General features: G+C 38.8%; 1 protein-coding gene across 5 annotated transcripts in view; it reads right to left on the bottom strand.

The window, feature by feature from the left end:
• KLHL7 (kelch like family member 7) overlaps positions 1-26751 on the bottom strand; it is a 72132-nt gene that overhangs the window by 9362 nt on the left and 36019 nt on the right. For all 5 annotated transcript variants that reach the window (XM_031012870.3, XM_031012872.3, XM_055347310.2 and 2 more), the window contains 4 exons: positions 25129-25304; positions 22066-22240; positions 13894-14036; positions 111-351 (listed from right to left, as the gene is read on the bottom strand). In XM_031012870.3, the coding sequence (XP_030868730.1) occupies positions 111-351; positions 13894-14036; positions 22066-22240; positions 25129-25304 (735 nt within the window). The remainder of the gene's footprint in view (positions 1-110; positions 352-13893; positions 14037-22065; positions 22241-25128; positions 25305-26751) is intronic.

Raw genomic sequence — 26751 nt, 5'->3', positions numbered from 1 at the left:
ACCAAGAAAGTATCTGGACAAATAATATCAGCTGTTTATTTAAATATGAAAGCCAAGATACTTGGCTTTAAAGCATATGCCCCAAACCAAAATACTTAAGAAGTCCTTACCTACTTCTGAACCTCCAGATGTATAAATTTTGCCTTCTGCAGCACATGCAGCAAGGCTGTCTCGAGGTGTCGGAGGACCCAGTTTCGAATACCAGCTATCCTTCACTACATTATAGCAGTCCATTCGCTTTATTGGGAAAAGCTGAGAGCCTCCCAAAATGTACACTACATTGTCCCAAAACACGCATGCTGCATCTCTTCGTTTTTCAAAGGGGCAGCGGATGTCTGTCCAGCTATAATCCTGTAGCAGAAAAGGATGGGAAGCTTTCAGTAAGGAAAAAAATATAACTGAAAAGGACAATGCAAAGATACAGTCAAAAAACATATAAGAATATGTTAATTTATTAGACTACACATACAAATGTTTGGCTTGAGACTGTTACCAATTTAATCTTGTGTGGTTTCTGCAGAATGTTGATTAGATGGGGCAGAGGGCAAAAGGCAGGCACATGACTGCTTTGGGTCCTTTCTGGCTCTAAAATAAACTTAAATATATTTGGATATACCATCACCACCCTGTCTTCTATTCCTTCTGTTATTGAAGACAATACAAGAAGATTCTAATATAAGTTGTTTTATTATTTTAAAAAAGCTTCTTTTTCAAATGTAAAGGTCTCCATCCCTTCCCTGCCAGATATATAGTGTGATATAAGTAATCAATGGATAATATAAAGCTCAAATTGCCATTATCCTACTGATAGTCTAAAGCCAGAAGGTATTTTGTGGACTTCTTTATTAATTTTCTATATTGAGTTGAGCCAATGTAGTCAGCTGGACTTTAAAACTGTTGATGTTTATAAGGAAATACTTGAGTAATCTCTTCTGAGTACTCTGGATACTCACTTTTCACCCCAATGATTAGAAATACACACCTATCAGTACTTGACAGTAAGGGCTGTTCACAGCATCTGTTTCTTCACTATGTTTGATAGCATCAAAGAATGCTTGTGCCGCCCTTCCATGTATGTGCATGGGGGGATGCCCCTAAAGTTATAGTATCTTGGACCCTCCCTTTTTTTGAGATAGGAAGCTACAGCGTTCCTGCTATTTTCTGAAAATAATCAGGGTCAGATAGGAATTCATACCATTCCCAATCTCACCAAGGAAAGCACTATGTGTGATTATTGAGTTTCCTTCGAGAAAATCTGACTGATAACCTATGATCGTATCCAGTGTTTCAGGCATTCATTGGATTAAAGTATCACAGAACATCAGGAATGGTCTCTTAGGAAAGGAAGAGCCCCTAATGTAGAATACTTTGACTCCTGACAAAGATGAACATTTTGCTTTTTAGGTGACCAGGAAAATAGAGCCTTAATAGCTTAGGATGTTATTCTCTAATTAGGATCAATATCCCCGTAGGTTACTCAGTGATGGGCACACAAAACAATGTGATAAACATAACATGTTCGTGAAACTTCAATTCCACTCAATAAACACTTGAAAAACTGGGGGAAAATATTTTCACTTGTTCTCTTAGAGAAACTGTATACCACAGAATGAAATAAAGAGATAAAATAATGATCATATTGTACAGGGAACAATCCCTCAAAGATAAACTAAATCATTCTCTTAAATGTTCTTCATATCTACTCATAATTCCTATCTAATCAGGTTTATGTAGCAGAGAAATACAATTTCATTAACTGCATTAACTCAGTGAATCTCAAATCTTGTCACTCTTACCCCTAATTTATTTGACATTTATTACTTGAGAGCTATATGGGAAACTTTTTTGTTTTTGTTTTTTTTTGCTGATTATAGTACCTAGATACTGTATGTAGTTGGTAGGGGGTGGGGTGGGGAAGAATAGATGGGAAGTCAGTCTTGTCAGCTCAGTGGCTATGACTGTTGGGCATTACCCTAGTGATGAAACTAGTTCCAACCTGGGCTTGCAGGTGAAGGCAGTGCTATTTATTGCTCCCTGCAATAGGGAAATCTACAGGGAAATCTAGAGGAATATGCAGTTCTCGTGTTAGCAAGAAGATGGACAAATAACAGTAGAGTCACAGATGGGACGGTGTATGTGTGTGGGCAGGGTCAGGGAGCTGTTACCCTAAAAATATGATTTAATTCACTTAAGTTTTACTGAGTATCTATTCCATGCAAGTTCTTATACTTAGGTGCTGAGATGTGAAATGCGGAAAATTGGAAAGCCTGGAAAAGATATGGGTAGAAGGATTTCTTAAATTTTGATATATCTCTCATTATACACACGTACACATGTAGACACATCCATGTATAAAGTCCTGTCTTCCTTGGTCCTTAGTCAGCCTTTCTTGCCTCTGCTGTGATATGCCATGCTATACTTCTTTTCTAAGCTCAAGACTGCTTTCCTTTTTGTAGGTTTTCCTGATTTCTTTCTTCTGAATCCTTACCACTTGAAGTCCAGGCTTGATGACTGAACACTCCATTGTATCTTGCCCTATGTGATTTTCTAGCTGTAATACAATAGTTCTCATTGCTCCTACAAGAGTAAAAGCTTCGGGCCGGATGTGGTGGCTCATGCCTGTAATCCCAGCATTTTGGGAGGCAGAGGCAGGCAGATCACCTGAGGTCAGGAGTTCAAGACCAGCCTGGCCAACATGGTGAAACCCTGTCTCTACTAAAAATACAAAAAATTAGCTGGGCATGGTGGCAGGCACGTGTAATCCCTGCTACTCGGGAGGCTGGGGCAGGAGAGTTGCTTGAACCTGGGAGGCAGAAGTTGCAGTGAGCCGAGATCACGCCATCGCACTCCAGCCTGAGCAACAAGAGCGAAACTCCGTCTCCAAACGAGCAAAAAAAAAGAGTAAAAGCTTCTTGGGAGTGATAAGTTCTAAATATTTTCTCTAAATGCCTCAAGGCAAAAGATCAGTGTGATATTTTCCTTCAAAGTAAGGACTGATTTTATATAATGTATTCTGAAAACACATATATCCTCAAATAATAGAAATACTATAGTAAAAAGGCAACCACAATCCAAAATGAAATACTTTTCATTTTTAATACCTGAGAACTTTATTTTGGATCATTTTGAGAGAAAATCGAGCCGAATTAGGGAAGGCAGGGTCTTAGGGAAAAAAGAAAGCAAAATTATCAAACTTTAAGATTTCTTAGAGAAACCACAGGGAATCAATCCAACCTGAGTTTAAGATGACTAAATTACAAGTACTTTCTCTTAAGCCATTATTTGATATATCTTAGTTTCTAAGTGCTTTAAAAAAGGTCATACACCTATGGTGACAATCTACATGAAAAGCAAGTTTATGTAGATGCCAGAACATTCCTAGAAGTAGTTTCATGAGAAACACATAGAAACAGTTTTGGCTTCATTCATCTTACAAGGACACAAAGAATGTAGTTCAAAGGAACTGGGAAACTTGGGTATGAAGCCAGGCTCTGTATGGAGGAGCTATGGATCTCAATTAGGGTCACTTAACTTCTAAGGGACTTTAGTTTATCTGTACAACAAAATGACTGAATGACCAAAGGTCCCTTCCCTTTCAGTCCTAGCATCCAATGATCTTAGAATCCAAATGATTTAGGATGCATCCCTAACCAAATAGCTACTATTAATTTATTAGTTATTGAGTACTTACCTTTCCAGGAACTATGCTGAGATATTTTAAAACATCACCTTATTTAATTTCCTTAATAACTCTATAAGGTAATATACTCATTTACAGATAAGAAAACTAAGAGATATTAAGTAACTTATCAAAGGTCACATAATTAGAAAATGGTGAACCCAAGATCTTAATCTAAATCCATCTGACTCCAAAGCTGCGTCTTTAGCCCCTGCGCTGCTTCTCTAAAAGTCTTTCATGGCCTACTAGAAAGAACAAAGGACTGGGAGTAGAGTGATCTGGGTTCCTCTTGTCACTGTTGTGTTTCTAGCAAAGTGATTCTGGGCACTTGAATTGTCATTGTTGGATCTCAACAGACTCATCTATAAAATCAGGAGGTTAGCAGGATGGCTGCTGAGGTCCTGCACAATCTCCATATCTTTTCACTTATAAGCACAATGCTCAACTGCCAAAAGCACAGCTGCTGTGAAAATGAGTTTTTCTCCATGTGTTTGTATAGTATTTGGCCCAGGGCTCAGCATACTGAGGGAATGTTTTCATTGAGTGATAGTTCACATTTGTAGAAAAGTATATATCATCCAGTAGGGCCACCCTCATTTTTGACTCTGCAAATGTCAGAGACTGTAGATGCTGCACTCTGCTCCTGGTTTGTACCAGTTCTTCATTGCAGCACTATCTTTATGTTATACTGGCTCCAGCTGGCATCTTATCACTATGGCTCCTGGTTCTGTGGTGGCTGCACCACTGAAAACCAGAGGGACCTGTAACCAACCAACTGGCAGTTCCTGGGGTTGAGGGCCAGGCTTTCATCTCCTGTTTTTGTAAATCCAAATAGTTTCCACTTTCATCCTTTGCTAGAGCAATTTTTCTCCTAGGAATTTATCCTAAAGAAAAAACTGGACAGTGTACAAAGCTGGCAGATATAAAGGTAATTCACTGCAGGAGTATTTTAACAGGAAAAAACTGTAAATCAACTAAATGTGTTTGATGAAGACAGGTATTAAATTATGGTGTATCCTTGTGATGGAATACTCTACAGCCCTTCAAAACGATGACATTCTCACTGATGTGAAAATATCTCCATAATAAAATGGTGAGAGTAAAATACAGTCTGTAAAATAGCATGTAGGCATGATCCCGTATTTGTAAAATGTAAGGACTGAAATGATGTTCACTAACTACTGATGACTGTCTTTGGACGTTGGGGGCACTTTGACTTTCTCCTTTATATCTTGCTATATTTGAATTTTCTACAAAGAATATGTATTTTTTTAAAAAATAACAACGAAAATACAATGAATGGTACCAAAAATATGGTACCAGGAAAACAACTACTTTTGTCAGCAGAAGCCTATACTAGTGCTAAATGTTTTAACAGGAACATTTAATTCAAACTAATTTAAAGGCTCTAAGAATTGAGAAACACAAATAGCTATTATATTATGAGACTAAATTTAAACTATAGGACAGATTAGAGGCAGTCTTTGCTTTCCTTCCAAATAGCACGTTCTTAAGGGCACTCTGGTTTTCCACAAGCAAACACTTGATCATGTCAAGTAATTCCACAGGATGTATACATATTTTGAAATATGCTCATTTTCAGTAGTCACATAAATATTACTGGAAACATATTAACCTCCTTAAGTCCAGAAAGAAATTTAGTAATTAGCCATTAGGAAAAATACCCTTGTAACTCAAATTCTTCAACAACAGTAACATTGTAGCTCAGTAGCTTCCACAGTTGGGGAGGAGGAGGGAGATTGTGCTATTGCAGGCTGCTAGATAAAATCAGGCTTAATTAGCAACAAACAATATACAAATCGGCATTTCTTAGCTGTTAATGATTAGCTAAAATTAGCAAACAGTCCAAAGTGAGGCCAGTGGCAAGCTGAAAGGGAATTATTAAGAATCACTGCTGCTTTATAAAGTCACAAAATGTTCTTCCTGTCTCCACTCTCAAATTAAAACCACACCACCAAAAACCAAAAATCAAACCTAAGCTACTCAGAAACTCAATCATTAAATAAAACTCAGTCTGAAGTTGAGTAAGCATGACATGGATATTATGCTTGATAACAGTACTTGTCCTTTGAGTAGAAATAACATATTAGAGAAGTATATAGTATCCCTGTGCTGCTACCTTGCCAGTTATCTAAACAGATTGCCTTTAAGTGAACTTTGCCATGCAATTTTTAATCTTGGCGCAGCAAGGTATATTACACTTTAAATTATCTCAAATCCCAGAAAGCAATAGTATACTCATTTATAAAAACGTTCTCACCAATGAAACAAACATCTACTCTTTGTACAGAGTACAGGAGATGTCCCAGGTGTCTGGAAGAGTTCAGAAGATGAAGGGAAAAGCAAAGTGGGGAAGATGGTAAGCATTTTTATATTTAAATATGGGAAGATTAGAAAACCCAAGGGTGACAGGGAGAATCTGACAGAGGAGTGAAGGAGAGCAAAGAAAGGAAAAAAGAGTCAGATGAACATAACTGACATTCACACAAATCCTGAGAAGATTTAAACTTTTTGGCTTTAGACCAGAAAACTGGTTTAGAAAGGCTAACTGATGGTGGGGTATGGTGGGGCAAGGCTGTAATCCTAGCACTTTGGGAGGTTGAGGCAGGCAGATTGCTTGAGCTCAGTAGTTGAGACCAGACTGGGCAACATGGTAATACCCTGTCTCTACAAAAAATCTAAAAATTAGCAGGTGTAGTGGCATGTGCCTGTAGTTCCAACTACTCAGGAGGCTGAGGTGAGAGGACTGCTTGAGCCTGGAGGTTGAGGCTGCAGTGAACCGAGATCACGCCACTGTACTCCAGCCTGGGCAACAGAGTGAGACCTTGTTTCAAAGAAGAAGGAGGAGAAAATCCTAACTGACTTGCCTAAGGTCATATCTAGAAAAAAGATAAAAGGAAAAAAAGATCTCAGCCAGGCTTGGTGGTTCAGGTACTTTTATCCCAGTGCTTTGGGAGGCCAAGGCAGGAGGATGGCTTTAGACTGGGAGTTCAAGACCAGCCTGGGCAGCATAGTGAGACCCTTGTCTCCACACACAAAAAATTTTTTTTAATGGCCACGTGTGGTGATGCATGCCTGTAGTCCCTGCTACTTGGGAGGCTGAGGTGGGAGAATCACTTGAGCCCAGGAGGTTAAGGCTGCAGTGATCACCACTGTACTCCACCCTGTCTGACAGAGGAAGACCCTGTTTTAAAAACAAAACAACAAAAAGATCTCACAAAAGACAAAAGACCAATGATCTAGTCCTTCAGCTCTTCCACCTATGTCTAATTTCCTTTTTTTTTAAAAAGTGCAGTCCAGTTAGATTCCATTCAGTTATACAATACTTTTGGGGGCTTTTATGAAAAATTTTAATAATCATACTTACCAAGTCAAGATGCATTCATACCCAGGATTCAATATACTTTTAAGTCTTTTCTCTTTCTTCCTACCCAAACCCTACGAGTAAGTCTCCCTCAAGAAAACTTCCATGAAGCTTCCACAGAGGTTTCCTGGTTGACAAATCTGACCCAGGGAGCTCTCTTCTTTCCATGCCACCAACACAGTCATTGTCTATCACACATCAGGACAATTAACTGTTAAGTTCAGCAGAGGTGTTGACAGCCACCTCTGTGCTAACTGCTGTGTGCTTATGTGTACACCTCACGCACTGTGTGTGTGAGGACAGGGTCCTGTTGTATGTGTCTTTCATATCCCTTGCTGGTGTCCAACCCACAAATTTAAAATCCTGTATGAACCATGAATATATGCTAAAATATTACTTATTTAAACATACTTTTACAACCAGCTAACCATACAACACACTCTGTTGTTAGTAACAGGTAAGGATAATTATCTTTTATAGCTGGATCACCAAATTTTCAAAGAAAATAATCCATACCAAATCTAATTGAATATGATTCAATACTGCTGAGATGACAGCTCTTAATGCACCTCTGGGTCAACATATGAACAATTACCAAAGGTAACCAATATTAATTATTGGTGACATGGTCTAGTAAAGAGTGTGAAATCCCTGTTAACCTCAGCTTGACTTATCCCTTCAGCCCTGTGCTCATGGACCCACTGCTCTCTTGCTACCTCCCAAAGGCTAGAGTCCCTTAAAACCCCACCCCAGGCTGGCTGTGGTGGCTCACATCTATAATCCCAGAACTTTGGGAGGCTGAGGCAGGAGGACTGCTTGAGTCCAGAAGTTCAAGACCAGCCCTGGCAACATAGAGAGACCCGTTGCTACAAAAAATGAAAAAAATTAGTGGGGTGTGGTGGCAAGTGCCCGAAGTCCCAACTACTGGAGAGGCTGAGGTGGGGGATCACTTGAGCCTGGGAGGTCAAGGCTGCAGTGAGCCACGGCCATGCCACTGCCCTCCAGCCTGGGTGATAGAGCAAGACCCTGTCTCAAAAACACGACACAACACAACTTCACGGAGATAACATTCCCATTTTCCTCATTTCTTCCCATTTACAGCCTTCAATCGAATATGTGCAGCTCTGTTTCCACTCTCCCTGACCCTTTTTAGAGTGATCTGTTAATTTATGATAATTAAGGCCAGCTGTGGCTATGGAGAATGAGTTTGATGTCATGACTCCCAGCGTCAGTCATATTTTCACTGGGGGTTTCTTGGAGATGCAGTGACATAACACAAAGAGAAACAAATCTTTGAAGGTGGGAACTTCAGGCACTATACCAAGGTGGGGTGGAAGGGGCTGTGAAGTTGATTTTAGAACAAAACTACCAACCAGTGTATTATGGAGGTACTTGAAAAGAAATTGAGACTCTCAATATTTCTATTTTGGAAGACCTTCTAGGAAACCAGAGCATATAACTGAGAACTTACCTCAGGATGTGATTTACTCTCTTCTTTACATGAACATGAAGACCACCTGTCTAACAAACTGCCTTCAAAGAATCAGGGAGAATACCTTTCATGCACAAACTGCAGGGAACACTGTTTACCCCTGGCTGCCCATGATGCTGACAACTAAGGAAGCTTAAGGGATACTCATGATGACCCACACTTGCATCTCAGCAATGTCAGTTGCTGGGGCCTGCAGCTAGAGGTCCACCTCATCTGGGATGATTGCTGCTTATTTTAGATATTTTGTTCTTGTAGGTGCTTCTGATCATTGTAGCAGTGTTCACATTTTTACTTCTGTGTAGTACTTCTAGAGCTCTTTGCTGGTGACAAACGCTACTGATATATATACTGCTATAAAACTCTCAATTTTTTGTGACGTAACACCATTTTCCTTTAAGGTTTATACTTCGTTTATGCACATGATCTTTTAAAATCATACACAATTTATAACTGCTGATTTCCGCCATGATCACAGGGTGGGACTGTTTCCTCCTTAGGGAGGACCTGTTCAAGAGGGAAGGCGGCTATGATACAGGCACTGCAATATCTTTAATATAAAATATTTCTGACAGGAAAATGTGTCCCAAGTTAAAGATAACTTCTTTTTCTCTTCTTTTCTTTTATTTAGAGCCTTCTATATTTAGATCCAGTCTTATAAAACCAACTGAGAAAATTATGTAAAGTTATATTGGTTCATTCATCCTTATAAACTTGAGTACTCACCCTGTGCCAGACACTAAGCTCAGTAATGAGTCTACCTTAGAGTTCTGAATATGAAAATGCACCCAGGGTAAACCTTCTGAACCTGGTAGTTCCATGAATAGGGTGCCACATGGTTTTCTGCCTTAGTAATTTACAGGCTCTGGCCCTCGCCCTGCTAGTCTTACTACTAGTTTATTGTTGGCAGGGAATATGCAGAGTCCCATATTCTCCAGGGCATAGTCTCCCGTTTCTCCACCGTATGAAGCCAAGATCCTTACAAAGCCCCAGCTCACCATTTCACTGGGAGGAGGAATCCAAATAAAAACTGATCAGTTAAGTCAACTTTTATTTAGGTATCAATATCGTAAGACATTACCACGTTACAGATTGAGAACACCAATACTAGGATAAATAGAACACTGAATACATAACTCTTTTAGAAATCACTAAGCACTTGATGATTTAAAAACAGATACAGGATGGGAAGAGGCAGCTCAACAGGCTTTATAAAAGGAGGATAACAAGAAAAATATCATTTCAATTCAATATAGCAACCCAAGACTTCTTTTTCTGTCAATATTCAGAAAAAAGATTTTTCTTTGCTATAACTTTTTAGTCATCAATAAATACAAATATTTGCCTCCTGTCACCAATGAAATACAAGAACTATAATTGATGGAATGAAAATGTTTTTATTGGTAGTTCATTCCTCAATTATTTGAATTTTCCCATAAATTTTCAAAGTGCAATTAGGAATGAGTCATTTATAAGAGCAAGGCAAGACAACAAATGAGAATTCTGAAGTTACAGTCTCACTTCCAGGCTCGTGTAGAAGAATATGCATCTCTTTTCAACTGTCCAATAAAAAAAAATCAAGGAAAGAATTAGAACTACAGACTAAAAATAAAGTGCTAAGAGTCATCCCACATTTGCCTTATTCTAGGAACAATGTTCCCTGACTCCTAAATGAACTCAGAATTCTTCTTGCCCATCTGTACATCAAAATAGCCATCTACTTTATTTTAAAATAAAATATTTTCCACCAACACTTGGCTTAATTGCTTTTTAACTGCCAAAATCAACACCATAGTTACGGTTTGGGAAACAAATTGGGTGTAATTATTATTAATCTATAGTTTTTAGAATTACAATTTTCGTTTTGTTTTGTTTTGTTTTTTTTGGTTGCTGTTCTCTTGTTGCCCAGGCTGGAGTGCAGTGGTGTGATCTCAGCTCACTGCAACCTCCACCTCTCAGGTTCAAGCGATTCTCCTGCCTCAGCCTCCCCAGTGGCTGGGATTACAGGTGCCTGCCACGACGCCTGGCTAATTTTTTGTAGTTTTAGTAGAGATGGGGTTTCACCATGTTGCCCACGCTGGTCTCAAACTCCTGACCTCAGGTGACCCACCCACCTTGGGATCCCAAAGTACTGGGATTACAGGTGTGAGCCACCGTGCCTGGCCTAGAATTACAATTTAAACTATCATTTCAGTTTTTCTTTGGGGAAAAAAAAGTTTATAATTTTCCTGTTCTTCACTCAAAAGGATCCTGAAAAATTAAAAAACACAAATAGCCATTGCCGGTGTCCTCACAGTGAGGACACTGTGCTTACTGGATAGTACACAGGCCATGAATTCTCACGGCACCTGCTAGTCACTCAGTCTTCTATTGAGAAAGCCAGATTTCTGTAGGTAAAAAATCAGCCTATATTCTGGAGATGAAGGAATAGACCAGAAATTGATGTCTGAGCCAAGAGTGGGCCAATAGGGACAGTCCAAATATGATGGTGATTAACAAATCTAACCTGATCCTTCCCTCCTTGGGGAGGTGTTTTTGCTATCTGGTGGCATATTTGCTCTATGGGTACGGTGTTAAGTGTTATGGTAAGAAAGAGAAACTGATGGAAGTTTCTTTCTCTACCAAAATATAAGAGGAACTGCTTGCCTTGGAGGAACTGCTGAGACTGGTAACTTTGTTACAAGAGGAGAGGGCCAGATGTAGTCTTCTTACTGGATCAGATTAATATAACCAGGAAAACTTGCCATATAGCTAACACTTTGGCTAACACATATTTCTGTTTCTATCTACCCAGATTATTAGATTGAATTCCTTTTCAGCTGGCAGGGAAAATTTTTAAATGTCATGGTCTGACTTCAAGGATCCCTTGACTCTTTAGCTCTATGCCATAATCTAAGCTGCAGGCATCCTGGACCATCTCACCTTCCCAAGGTCACATACTGGTCCTCCTGTGTTGATGCACGTAATGCTAACCATTTCTGGAGACCAGAAAATGGAAAGGATCCTATATGTCTTGATAAGAAATGTTGCTTGACAGGACAGAAGATAAGTTAGCCTAGAATGCAGTGCTGATTGCTTCGAAGTCCCTAGATGTTCTTAGGTCTAGAGCAGAGGTTGGCAAACTATGGCCTGAAGGCCAAATCCACCCCCTTAGCTGGTTTTGTAAATAGTCTTTTTTTGTTTGTTTGTTTGTTTTGAGACATAGTCTCACTCTGTTGCCCACGCTGGAGTGCGGTGGCGTGATCTCAGCTCACTGCAACCTTCACTTCCTGGGTTCAAGTGATTCTCCTGCCTCAGCCTCCCGAGTAGCTGAGATTTCAGACATGCACTGCCATGCCCAGCCAATTTTTTGTATTTTTAGTAGAGACGGAGTTTCACCATGTTGGCCAGGCTGGTCTCGAACTCCTGACCTCAGGTGATCCACCCACCTTGGACTCCCAAAGTGCAGGGATTACAGGCATGAGCCACTGCACCTGGCCTGTAAATAAAGTCTTATTGGAACACAGCCATGACCATTTGCTTATGTATTGTTTATGGCTGCTTTCCTGCAACTGGGTCAGAGAATGAATGGCATGCAAAGCTGAAAATACTTACTCTGGCCCTTTATAGAAAAGTCTGTGAAGCCCTGATCTACAGCATGTTGGAAGAACCCCTTGAAAATGAAGGACAGCTTGCTGACCCCTAGCACCTCCTACATATTAGAGATGGCATATGGTTATTACACTTCTGGGTAAACTGCAAAGCTATCAGTTACAAGTAAAATCTAGAGTAGAAGAAATCTTTCTAAGTGGGACAGGCTACAGTAGTATGGCTCAACTGCCTGTGATCCTGGGGCATTAGGATGCTGCATATAGCTTGAGGTATGTCTCAATATAATCACAGCATGCCCCAAATTCTGGAGCAAGGCCAGCCTCCTTTATGCAGGTATCATTCTTTCAGTAGACAATTCCCAGCTGCCCATGAGGTTCTGACAGATGGCAAATGTCTAACACCAAGGGAAACCAGGTGACCATGTCATTAACCCATCTTGAACAATTTTACCTGACCTGCCTAGACACAAAACAGCATGCCTTCAACCAACAATGTAGCATGTAAATGCAAGACTGGGCTTACGGAGGTTCCAAAGGCGCAAAATACCCAAATAGACTAATGACAGTGCTTATCCAGTAGCCCTTCACTTAATTCACTATCTTTCTCCCTCACCCAGGACTGTGCCTTCATGGAGGGGTGTCACTAATATATCAGCTAACAAATTTGAGAGGCCTGGGCTTGGTTCACTTTTGATAGTAATAGCCAATAATGAGCTGCAAAAGCGTTGTAGCCCCCCCCCTCAGGAATTGTTTTGAAGGACAATATGAAGGAAAGTGTTCTGACTTGACAGAATTCCAAGCAGTTCATTTTATTGTCCATTATACCTTTTAGGAGAGAAAGCCTAAGGTCAGTTTTTATCAAGTCTTGGGCAGTTGCTAGTGGTTTATCCAGAAGGATGTAGGCTTGAAATAATGCTCTGGTCTCATCGAGTATCTATCCAACCAAAAATGGGTTTGCAAAATGATGAAAGAGATCATTATGTGTTTGGATTCAGCACCACTTATGGATATCACCTTGCAAGTTTGGGGTGTTATCCTTTAGGACTGTGGTATTTGCTCTTCCCCAGCAATACATGTAGTACCAGAAAAATATGGTATTCTTTCTCCCACAGCCAAAACACACAGGTCTATGAAACAAGGAGTAAAAGTGTGAGTGGACCGTTTTAAGGTTATAAGTAATGATCTGTTAAAAATTTTTTTATTCCTATACCTATGACTCAAGCTCTCCTGACCCAGTTGGTCGGCATGATATATAATGAAAAGTTCACTAAACTTGGTGATCATTTCTAGATGGTTCAAATAAAGGTCATTTAATCTTTTTTCTTTGTGGTTTTCTAGGGTTTCCAAATATTCTAGAATGACTATGTGTTATTTCATATTAAAATTATTAAGGGGAAAAAAACAAACAAATTTGGCCCAGAAGCAGATTTTCATTGAAAATGGGACATAAGGAAGAAACTGTAATGAATGCAAGGAGCTGCTGACATAAAGGGGTGAGGAAGAACTAGTTTCCCTTTTTCTTTGACAGTGGTTACCATGCAGCATTCCAGAACAATTAAGGAAACATTTGGAATCTAAGCCTGATTTCCTTATCTGTAAAATGATCTATGTATCTCATAACGTATGTGAAAGAACACCATAAACTATCATCTCTAAAGGTATGAGTTATTACTACTTCTGGTTGGTGAGTGTCTTATGTGTTCAATGATTTCAAAGACAACAACAAAAAACAAGAATAAAAATTAGTTACCTTTGGGTTAAAATATCTACAAGACTGTGGTTGAGAGCCTCCAAATAGGGCTATGCGGTAGTCATGTTTCTTTCTTCTAGGTCTTGTGCCATCTACAAGTTCTTCTCGGTCCTCTGGAGACAGTAGATGGTACCTCATTCCACCTGTAGTAAAATACATGGCAACTCTTCAAGAACTTCAGGCACTAACCAGCGCTTTGAAAAGGAAATACCCAGACATAATAGGGACTTTATTTCAGTAACTTACTTTTATGATATCTCTATAGCATTTGAGGAAAGTGAGGGGGAAGAGGCAGGAGAAATGCATAAGGATCCGAGTACTAACCAATTCATTATTCTCAGCAATCACCATTATTCTAAGACTGCCCCACCCAGTAAGCAACTACTATGTACCAGTGAATTATCTGGCTCCTCAAGCAACAGCTGCCAAAATAATAATTATTGAAATCCAGATCTCCTAACCCAGTGGTTCTTGATCTTTACATTAGAATCACCTAGAAAATCTCTGAAACTATTGATACCTGGGACCTACCACAGACTAATTAAATAAAAATCTCTAGGTAGTGTTTAGGAATTGGTATTTTAAAGGGCTTCTTAAATCTTGCCACTTAAAATGTGGTTCAAAGACCACCTGCTTCAGCATTTGGGAGTTTGTTAGAAATGCTGAATCCCAGGCCCTATCCCAGACCTACTGAATCAGCATCTGCATATTTAACACCCCACGGTAATTAGGATGTACATAAAACTTTGAGAAGCACTGTCTTAGATGACTCTAAAATGCAATAAGGTCAGAACTACTGTGATCTATCATGATCCTTTTCCTTCAGCAATTCCTTAATTTTGTCAGTGCCACTTAACAATCAAAAACTGTTAAAGTATCATTTCAAATCAGTGTGGGAAAGGAGGATGGTCTATGTTAGACAACAATATGAAGAAAGAAATTATACCCCTACCTCATATTTCACTCTCAATTTCAAATCAATAAAAATCTGAATATATAAACCCATAAATGCACTAAAAGCTTAAAAAAAAGAAAAGAAAAGAAAAAAAAAAACAAAAAAACAGGCCCAGAATGGAGAAGCCTAAGAATGACCAAAAACATAGGAGCCAGAAAAAAATGTTCAGACTTAACTATATGAAATTTTGTTTAAGTTAAAATAGTGCAGGACAAAAAGAAAAGGCAGAATTAAAAGATGACAAACTAGGAAAATATTTATAAATAATAAAAAATACTAATAAAAGACACTTTATTAATTTATAAGAATTACCAGCAACTTAACCAAAAATTGGTGAAGTATCTGAATATAGTTCACAGAAAAAGAACTATAACTCTTAAACATATGAAAAGATGCTTGAGTGCTCTAGTTAGAAAAATACAAATTAAAATCATACTTTTTTCACTTATCAGATTGGCCAAGATCAAACTGGCTGGACCACAGGGTATAATATGGTTGTATCGGGGGTGGCAGCACTCTCTTCCATTGATGGTGGGGATGTGGATGGGTATAACCATGGGGTGATATAGCCCAATCTACAAAAATTATAAATGTATACACCCTTTAATCCAGGAATTCCCCTTTCTAGGAGTTTATCAACCTAAAGTTCACTGTTAGGGAAGTGGTTAAAAAATTATGCTATGTCTATACAAGAGAACATTATATGTGGCTGTTAAGATGAGAAAGATTAGTATGTACGCATGGAATGATCTCCAATAAATAATATGGAATGAAAAAAAGCAAGACGTAGAACAGTACGCAGAGTGCACTACTGTTTGTGTTAAAAATGTATATTTTAATGCAAATATATAAATTTTACACATGTAATTTATACATGGATATATAAGTAAATGACTGTATGCACAATCTCAAGACTACCTCTGGAAGGGTATATACAAGATAATAATGTTAATCTCCAGGGTAAGAGAATGAGAGAGTAGGGAAAAGGGGTATCAGGGAGACTTACTTTTCACTATGTATCCTTTTAATACCTTTTGAATTGTACAATATTATCAATCTAAAAATAAAATAAGGCCATTTTATTTTATTTTTTTCTAGAGCCAGGGTCTTGCTCTGTCACTTGGGCTGGAGTGCGGTGGTGCCATAACAACTCACTATAATGTTGAACTCTTAGGCTCAGCAGTCCAATCACATCAGCCTCCCAAAGCACTGGGATTGCAGGCCTGAACCAGCATGCCTGGCCCAAAAATTCCTGACACATGCAAAACATTTCTATAAATGAGGCTATGTTGGGTCTTTATTAAAAGGATAGAGAAAGAAAACTCGTTTGGAGAATAGTTGGTGAATTAATGAACATCTTTATCAATATTTATCATTTCTTCCATTTCAGAGTTTGAGTAGAAGCTCTTTTGCATTCAAACAGCTGGATATTTCAGAGGCCAAGGCATGCTGACGCAAGCTCTAGGTCAGGGGTCTGAAAACTTTTTCTGTAAAGGGACAGATAGACTTTGCAGGCCACATATGGTTTCTGTGGAATATTCTTTGTTTATTTTATAATCCTTTACAATTGTAAAAAATCACATTAGCTCAAGTCTGCATTTAGCCTGTGGGTAGTTCTTGAAGTGTGCTTCCATAACCAGCAGCATCAGTATCATCTGGAAGTGTGTTGAAAATCCTAATTATTGAACACTAACCCAGACCTTCTGAATCAGAAATGCTAGGGAGGGGTTTGAGAGCCACTGCTCTAGGATGGTTCCACACAGGCTGAAAGTGGACTGTGTAGTCTATGAACGCAATATTCCCAGTAAGAGAAAGGTAGGAGGGAAGGAGAGAGACAAGAGGGAACTGTTTCCGCCAATAGGCCATGTGGTAAAAGTGGCTGACCGTGGCCAACTGTGCTGACACACTGGAGGAGGCATGCCTTTGGCTCTTTCACTGATGGGCCTTTTTTTTCCTCCCCAAGAATAGGGCTGGGGGACACTTTGGTATCTTTCTCTGAGGAGCTAATTGTTGCTTAGGCTTATTCCTTTGGGAGTTATTCTTTCCAGACTTAGGTATAATCATTTGTAAATTTTCAGTAAGAAGTTGGCCTGGCCCTTTGTGGTGGCTTTGACTGTGCACTTCATTTGTATTTTGTAATTCATTTTCTTTTAGATGTAAAATTTTTAAGCTTAGTTTTATTTTATTTTTCAACCGTCTTTTCTGTTTTTCTTCTACTCTGGAAAGGCAACAAAGTCAGGTGGTAGGAAGACAACTGATGATCTGAAAAAGAAAGGCTGGAAGCCTTTCCCTAGTTTAGCTCTGCCCAGGCCCCAAAGCTTGGAAGCTTCTCAGCTGCTTGTGCTTAGTCAAGGAGTAATAGAACAATCCACTATTATTTATTTTAAAAAAGGAAAAGAAAAAATGTAATAAGCCTAGTAAGTTAAACTAAACAACAAAGCATCCTGCTCAAGTGTCTAATCCTCACACTTGGTTGAATTTCTGAAATAATACTGCTATCCTGTTTCTTAATCAGTTCAGAATCCATGTAATAACTAAACACTAGATTCTGAGACTGGCTGGTTGTTTTCAACAGCCCAGACCATGTATGAAGAAATAGAAATTCTAAGGCCAGAAAAATAACACACAGTTTGGGAATTGGGCATAACAAAAAACCTGATACTAGCATGTACAAAATCTAAGAGACAAAAGTCCTAATGTAAAGGCATCTTCTTGGTCCTGATTTTCTTTCCTCTCTGCATTTAAAGAGACAAGTGGCCATGTATGTTCTATCTTCTAAACACTCTCTTATACCATGGTTTTCCAAGACACTAGCCTTTGGTTCAAGTAGCTTTGGGGTTGCTGTTTTTTTGTTTTTTTTTTTAAATTTTCTTGTATCCCTTAAATATAGGTATTTGTAAGGATGTGTCCTTGATACACACCTCTTCTCCTTTTCCTTTGACAACCTCGACTAGGTTCAAACACACTTAGTCTTTTTCAGTTTTGTTTTCATTTAATTAAAAAAAATATGCATTTGGCACTTATGAAAATTTTCATTATTAGATATCCATGTAAAATATTTTTAGTAACTATAGAACATTGCATTGTATGGATATATTTTTTTCCAATCTATGGACAACATTGGGTCTACTTACCTAAAACCCCATCATACTAGTAAGCAGTAGCTATGTGATAAGTCTAATGAAAATACTGGAAACCTAGAAATTGTTTTTATTGGCTGTATGAGGCAGAGGAGATAAAGTCTTGGATCTGCTCAAGATAAGGAGTTGGAACTGAGATGAAGCTGGATCACTAGGATTGGTGGTCACACTTTTAGTGAAAGGATAGGCTAAGAAAAATACCTGCCCAATGGCAGAAGCAGCAGCAATAATTTGTCTGTTTCAACTTCAGCTTCAGGTAGAGGTAAAGTCTCCCTCTTTTGAGAATTTATATGGACAGTCTTATCCTCATGCAGGTTCGAGGTTTGAATTTACCCTACCTGCAAGTCTAGGAAACTATAAGCCAAAGAAAACTCAAAGTAGTCCTGGATTGTTGTGCCCTATAGAACTTGGCAAAAGCAAACACCGTTCTATTGAGGAGAAGAGAGAAGACCTGCCAGAGAACACAGAAGACACAACCTAAGCCTCCCAATATTCCTGATGATTAAGGTCAATCAAATATAAGCATACCATTCAAAATTACAAAACATATAAGGAATTAAGCCACCAGAAATAAGTCAACAGAACCAACAAATAGCAGCACTGTTCCTCAGGGACTTCAGATACTGACATTACCAAACACAAAACATAAAATAACATTTGAAGAGTTTAAGGTAAAGCAAGAACTGAAAACACAAGCAAGGAAAAAAGACCATAAAAAATGACCAGGGTAGGCCAGCCTTGGTGGCTCACACCTGTAATCCCAGCACTTTGGGAGGCAGAGGTGGGCGGGTCTCTTGAGGCCAGGAGTTTGAAGCTAGCCTGACCAACATGGCGAAACCCTGTCTCTGCTAAAAATACAAAAATTATCTGGGTGTGGTGGCGCACGCCCATAATCCCAGCTACTTGGGAGGCTGAGGCACGAGAATCACTTGAACCCAGGAGGTGGAGGTTGCAGTTAGCCAAGATCGTGCCACTGCACTCCAGCCTGGAAGCCAGCGAGACTGTCTAAAAAAAAAAAAAAAAAAAGTCCAGGTTAATAAATAATACATAGAAGGAAAAAGATACAATTTACAATGACAACAAAAATATCTGAAATAAATTAAGAAAATTACTCATAAGAAAATTACAAATTCTCCAGAGACACATGGCAATTTAAATGAAGTACAACAATAATTAAAAGGTATTAGAATGAAGTAGAAGAGAAACTGACTGTGTGTATGTGTACCTACACTATACTTGATCTTAGCCAAAATACTGAGAAGTGATGTGTGTACATATAGATATATGGAAATTTAGTTTAATGTGTTTCAAATCAGTGGGAAAAAATGAATTTTTCAATAATGGTATTGAGCCATCTTATCAGATATATTAGGAAAAATATTATTTATTTCACACCCAATAGATTTCAGTAAGATATAGCCTTAAAATTAAAAAAAAAAAGAAGAAGAAGAAGAAGAACTCTATAAGTGATAAATGCGCAAGAGGAAAATTTAGTTAATTTTTAAAAATCGCCTTGGAACAGGGAAGACCTTTCCAACCACATCACAAAGGAAAAGACTAGTTCAGACTTAACAATATAAAAACAACATGAGATCAGACTTGGCCATTTTAAGATCCTTTTTCTCCTCTTCTCTTGAAAGCTATCCCAAACAACAAAGAAACAAGAAACAAACACAAACTCCGTCTTCGATAATACTAAGAGACTTGCAACCCCAAAACACAATTTATGAAGACAGCTGGCAGATGGAGTGTCTGTTAAACCTAAATGGTTGTGCCAGGAGACACCAATGAAAAGCAAGCTAAATTACCCTGCAGAGCCCTGAAAAGGCTCATAATTGGAGATACTAAGTACCTAGAAGTGCAGGTAGGGATGAAAACAAGATAACTCTAAAATACTGAACAAACGACAATTGAACTTCCAGTTCTCCTTCCCCTGTTGCACAGTCAGGTACCCACTGTACCTGTACCACTGTAGGAGACAGGATTCGTCTTTGGAAATACTGAATGAGAAATGTTCCTGACTCAGAGAACAGCACAGAAAAGGATGGGAGTCTGAAAACATGGATTAAGGCCAGGCACTGTGGTTCATGCCTGTAATCCCAGCATCTTGGGAAGCCTCGGCAGGAGGGTTGCTTGAGCCCAGAAGTTTGAGACCAGCCTGAACAAGATAGCGAGACATCATCTTGACAAAAAAATACAAAAATTAGCTAGGCATAGTGGCGTGCGCCTGTAGTCCCAGCTACTTGGGAGGCTGAGGTGAAAGGATCACTTGTGCCGGAGAGGTCAAGCCTGTAGTGAGTTGTGATTTTACCACTGTACTCCAGCCTGGGAGACTCTGTCTCAAAAAAATAAAGTAAAATAAAACAAATACAAATATGGATTAAGTGAAAGTCTGCATAGCAAAATATTACTTCATCCAGTTCCCAAATGCCTACACCCAGCTTATAGTTCCCTGAGACAATATCTACAAATACTGACATCTGGGGGTCCCCAATTTAAAAAATGACCAGCTACTCTGATTATGCTACAGTTTAGCCCAAGAACTGAGATGCCCACTCATACATACAGCCTTATCTATCAGTTTTGTAATAACTCACTCTCATATGATATAAAACCAAATATTTAAGAAAAGCTTCCAATAAAAAAAGGAAAAGGAAACTCAAAATAATATAGAAAATACAGACAACATAAGAAAACTTCAAAAGCACTACAAAGACTACTTTAGAGTGATAAGATATTGCAGCCATGAAATAATAAATTAGAGAATAAAAACTCCAGAAATTAAAAATTATAGCTGAAATAAAAGGGTTGAAAAAAATCAAGCTCTCTCTCAGAAAAAGGCCAAGAGACAAAGATGGATAATTAAAAAAAAAAAGAAAGAAAAGGATCAGATTGGCACTAGACTTCTCAAAATAACACTGGAAACTAGAAGATAAATTCTAACTGAAAATGATTTTCAGCATAATTCTATCTTCAGTTTAACTATCTTTCTTTCTTTTTTAAATAGACAAGGTCTTACTCTGTTGCCCAGCTGTAGTAGTGCAGTGGCAGGATCAGAGCTCACTGTAACCTCAAACTCCTGGGCTCAAGCAATCTTCCTGCCTCAGCCACTGGAGTAGTTGGGACCACAGGAACATGCCTCCACGCCCGGCTAGGTTTTTTTTTTTTGTAGAGTTGGAATCTCGCTATGTTGCCCAGGTGAATCTCAAACTCTTGACCTCAAGCAATCTTCCTGTCTTGACCTACCAAAATGCTGTGATTAGAGTTGTGGGCTACTGTGCCCAGCCTCCTTCAATATTTTATGATAAAATAAACATATGAGATTTGTCAAGCCTCCAAATATTTACTGATAATATACTCTATCAGGAAACTTTTAGAGGATATGTTGCATCAAACAAAAAGAATTAAGATAGAGGACAGCCAGGATCCAAGAAGGCAATTGATCTAACAGGAGAGGAGTGAAATGGCTTCCCAGGATTGTGCAGAAGGAAACCCTAGGACAAGAACTGTGCCTCAGGCCTAGAGAGCAAACAGTTCATATTGGAATAGGCAGAAGGAAGGTTCTACAAGGCATATTTTCAAGAAAGAAAAGCAACAGATTGTTTAATTGTATAGACAATTTTATTAAGTGGCATTTTACAAAGGTGTTGAGGGGTTGGGACTTAGCCAGCAAGCAAGAAAATGGAAGCAAATGAAAACGATGTAGCAATATTTATCTCTGGGCCAAAAAAGACAAAATACTGTTTAAGAAAGAAAATGTGATCACAGTACACTACTTGGCTGAGTAAAATAAAAAAGGAAACACTAGAAACAAAAGCGCATGAAAGTTATTGTATACAAGAATAGGAAAAGCATAAGTAATTTGTACCTTCTATCATATATACCCCTATAAAATAAGGGTTGAGGCCAAGTCCCTTCCAGGTGTACAGTTCAGAAACCCAAGGGATTAACTATCTAGAAGAGCAAAATCTTGAATGTTTCTCCCTGGCTACTGAGTCTAATCCATTCTAAAGGGTTTTAAGCCCATGAGAAACTGGCTACATGATCAGGTTATAAATGGTTATTAAGGCAACTTACTTATCACCATCTTAAGGCATTCAGGATTGTCTTGAATAAGTGGTTCAGCTTGTACCGTTTTACTTAAGAAATTCTTTGATATAAGAGGAAACCTGACTTTAGCAAGGATATCAACCATAAATGGCTGGCGATTAGGTTCATCGTATTTCAACCACCTGACTGCAGCATCATAAACCTAAGGGGGAAAAACAGCACAGTAAAGTTCTTAGAAGACAGCAACATTTCCAATTACCTATGTTTACTCTCACATTGAAGGGAGAGAACCTCATAAGGAGATAACCACTTATTCCTAGTATTTTTCATCCCTGGACACTCGCTGGTTCTTCAAAACAGCTTACATACTGCTCCAGTGAGTCTTGTAGGTAATATGTTTTTTAGAACTAACTACTATTATGTAATGTAATGACAGGGAGGATGTTGAATTTATGATTAAAAAAGATAGCTTCCTTTTCAGACAAAGACATGATATACATTGCACTGAAAAAAAACTATCAGTCAACAAAAGTTTCAACATATACTCATTTAGTTTAGTACCAGGAAAACAGGTTAATTTCTCAAGAGGCCGTCCATTCCAGGAGATACGAAGGTCACCCATGATTTTATTTCAATATTATATTCCTGCATTATGAATGGATAGACTTATCTGCTTTTTAGAAACTTTAAGATATAAAGAATTCTATATTTAAAAATAAATTACAGGATATTTAAAAGAATTGTCTTCCAAAATAATACTGTTGCTTCATTTAACTGCACTGAACAAGTCCAAGTTCCTCAACATAATTTAACTTACAAATCATTAAACACCCCCCAAAAAATCAATTGCTTCATATACACACACATCTCCCATACCCACTAAATTAATTTTGGGGTGATATTTGTAATTAATTTTCGGGTGATATTAATAAGGCCTAACTTCTGATCTCTTTCTGAGTTAATTTTTTATGGGAATTGGTCTTTTTTTAAACAAATTTTTTTATTTTAGAATAGTTTTAGATTTATAGAAAAGTTGCAGAGATAGCACAAAGAGTTTCCACATACCCTGCCCCAGTTGTTAAGGTGTTGCATTAGTATGGTATATTTGTCATAACTAATGAACCAATATTGACACATTAACTAAATTTCATATTTTTTTGGATTTCTTTAGTTTTTATCTAGTGTTATTTTTCTGTTCCACAATACTATAAAGAACACCATATTACATGTAGTCATTAAACCTTAGAATCTTCTAGACTGTGACAGTTTTTCAGCCTTTCCTTGTTTTTGACAACCTTGACAGTTTTGAGTTCTGGTCAGGTATTTTGTTGAGAATGTCCTTCAATATGGGTTTATCTGACGTGTTACTTATTAGACTGAGGTTATGGTTTTTTAGGAGAACGATCATAGAGGTGAATGGCATTTTCATTACATCAAGTGTGCATACTATCAACATGACATCACTGATGATGCTAATGCTGACCATCTGCAGGTAGTGTTTATCACGTCTCTCCAGTGTAATGTTACTTGTTATTCCTTTTCCATACTGCATATAAGTCAACCAATTTTGATCATGGAAGCAAATTTTTTCTATTTATCTAGTGAGGTCCTCCGGGTCCAACCTGTCAATTTGCAAATTGATACTCTGGGCTACGAAGAAGACTGGGCAAAAGAACATTGCTAAGTGCAAATTTTTGTTTTTAGAACAAAAGCAACTTAAAACATATGATCTTATAGTACCTATATTAGTTTTCTATTGCTGTTGTAACAAATTACCACAAACTTAGTGGCTTAAAATACAGAGAAGGATGTGGGGCTGAAAAGAGAGATTAAGTGAGTCTGCATATTAAAGTGTTCCCACAGCCAGGCATGGTGGCTCACATCTGTAATCCTAGCACTTTGGGAGGCTGAGGTGGGCAGGTCACCTGTTTGAGACCAGCCTGGCCAACATGGTGAAACCCCATCGTGGTGACACGTACCTATAATCCCAGCTACTTGAGAGGCTGAGGCACGAGAATCGCTCGAACCCGGGAGGTGGAGGTTGCAGTGAGCCGTGATCATGCCACTGCACTCCAGCCTGGGCAACAGAGTGAGACTCCATCTCAAAAAAATAAATAAGGCCGGGTGCGGTGGCTCACGCCTGTAATCCCAGCACTTTGGGAGGCCAAGGCGGGCAGATCACAAGGTCAGGAGATCTAGACCATCCTGGCTAACACGGTGAAACCCTGTCTCTACTAAAAAATACAAAAAATTAGCCGGGCACGGTGGTGGGCACCAGTAGTCCCAGCTACTAGGGAGGCTGAGGCAGGAGAATGGCGTGAACTCGGGAGAAGGAGCTTGCAGTGAGCAGAGATCACGCCACTGCACTCCAGCCTGGGCAAGAGAGCGAGACTCCATCTCAATGAATGAATGAATGAATGAATGAATTAAATAAAGTGTTCTCCCACCCAGCTCCCAAATGACTGCAACCAGCTTACACTTCTGACAGTTTATCTGACAGTTCTATAGGTCAGAGTCCAAAATGGGTCACAGTGGACTAAAACCAGTGTGTCCGCCTGGAGACTCTATAGGAGAAACCACTTCCTTGCCTTTTCCAGCATCTAGCAGCTGCCTGCATTCCTTGGCTTACGGTCCCCTTCCACCTTCAAAGACAGCAATGACCAGTCAAGCCTTTCTCACATTGCACCACTTGATGCTGCCTTCTTTTGCTTCCCTCTTCCAAATTTAAGGATCTTTATGATTACACTGGGCCCATTTGGATAATCTCATCTCAAAATCCTTAACTTAGTCACATATGCAAAGTCCTATCTGCCACACAGGTATATTCCAGATGCTGGGGATTGGGAAGTGGACATCTTTGGGGAAGGCATTGTTCTGCCTACCATGGTACCCAATGGCTTTATCTCTATGAAGTGCCCTATTTCTCAAAGAGCCAGCCTGGCAAGCACCTAAGATTACAATACTCTGTTTAGTGTAAAGAACATATTCTTTCCTAATATGACTCTTTCCCGTCATGTGTCCAAACATGAGTTTTAAGAAACCAATAAAGACATTTTTATTAAGAAAAATGTGAGAAGGCAATTTAGTCACCTGATCCTCTGCTCGCACAGTCAGAGTGTCCTGGTTGAGAAGATGTGTTACTCGCTTGACATCAAGTTGAAGAAATTCATCAGTTTTGTAAACTTCAGTAAAATGCTGATGAATAAAGTCATCTGCAGTTGCTTTCAATTCAGGACAATCTAGACACTCCGCTAGCACACTTATACCTAAACACAGAAAGAAAATAAAAGAATAGAAAATCATTTTTAGAAAAACCAAGTATACATTCAAGATGAAGCATGACTTCAGGAAAATTAGTTGAGTAAATTTTATAAATCTGGATCCGTTTCTGTTTCATTGATTTGCCTATTCTTGTGCCAATACTATACTGTCTTATAAAAGACTGTTTTTTTGTTTTTTTGTTTTTTGAGATGGGGTCTCGCTCCATCGCCCAGGCTGGAGTGCAGCGGCGCGATCTCGGCTCACTGCAAGCTCCGCCTCCCAGCATCACGCCATTCTCCTACCTCAGCCTCCCGAGTAGTTGGGACTACAGGTGCTCGCCACCACGCCCGGCTAATTTTTTTTTATTTTTTAGTAGAGACGGGGTTTCACCGTGTTAGCCAGGATGGTCTCGATCTCCTGACCTCGTGATCCGCCCACCCTGGCCTCCCAAAGTGCTGGGATTACAGGCATGAGCCACCTCGCCCAGCTGGTTTTTATATTCTGTAGGAGAAGCCCCCTTCAATGTGTTTTCAAACTTTTCTTGGCTATTGTTAAACATTTTCTCTTGCAGACAAATTTTAAAATAAGCTTATCACATTCTACTTTACAAAATCTCCATGTGATATTAATCAGAATTGCACTGAACTTTTGTATTACTTTGGGACAACTTCTGCAGCATGGAGGAGCTCCACTTAAAAACATGACATACATCAAATTTATTCAGGTATAAACTTTTATGTCAGGAGTCTGCAAAGTACTGTTTATGGGCAAAATCTAGCCCATAGCCTGTTTTGTAGGGTCAGCAACTAAGAATAGCTTTTACATTTTTTTTGAAAGGTTAAGGAAAAAAAAAAAAAAAAAAAGAGGAGGAGAAAAGGGAGAAGTGAAGACGGAAAGGAAAGGAGGAGGGATAAGGACCACATGTGGTCCATAAAGCCTAAAATATTTACTTTTCTGGTCCTTTACAGGAAAAGTCTGCTCCCTCTTCTATATAAACCTACAAATTATTTTTGTATGTGATCAAGTGGCAAGCATCCTTAATCATGTCGACTTTTTTTTCAATTCATTATCTGTTTTTCCATGTTTCAATTTCACATTGTCTTCATTTAATGAATTTTGATGCTTTCATATTTGTGCCATAAAGGTTCTCAAAGCTGATGCTTGTTAACCAACTTACATTAGCTGGCATTTTCCACCTCCTTTGTAAAATTTACTAACCAATGCCATGACATGTTTGATGCTCATGGTGAAAAGTTGGCTGTATCTGTACACTTCTAATAGTTTCACCCACTAGTATTCCTATTTTAAGGATTATTATTTTTGCTTATTTAAACATCAGAAATGGCTATTGAAATCACAAAAGGTGCCTTCAGCATCTGCTGCTATGATTTTATGTACTCAGTTTTCTCCTACAGCTTGTTAGCATAGTAAATTATGTTACTAGATTTCTTG

This window comes from Gorilla gorilla, chromosome 6 (assembly GCF_029281585.2).
Source record: "Gorilla gorilla gorilla isolate KB3781 chromosome 6, NHGRI_mGorGor1-v2.1_pri, whole genome shotgun sequence".
Taxonomy (NCBI): domain Eukaryota; kingdom Metazoa; phylum Chordata; class Mammalia; order Primates; family Hominidae; genus Gorilla; species Gorilla gorilla.
The sequence above is the reverse complement of the archived record's forward strand: the minus strand, read 5'-3'. Positions and strand labels throughout refer to the sequence as shown.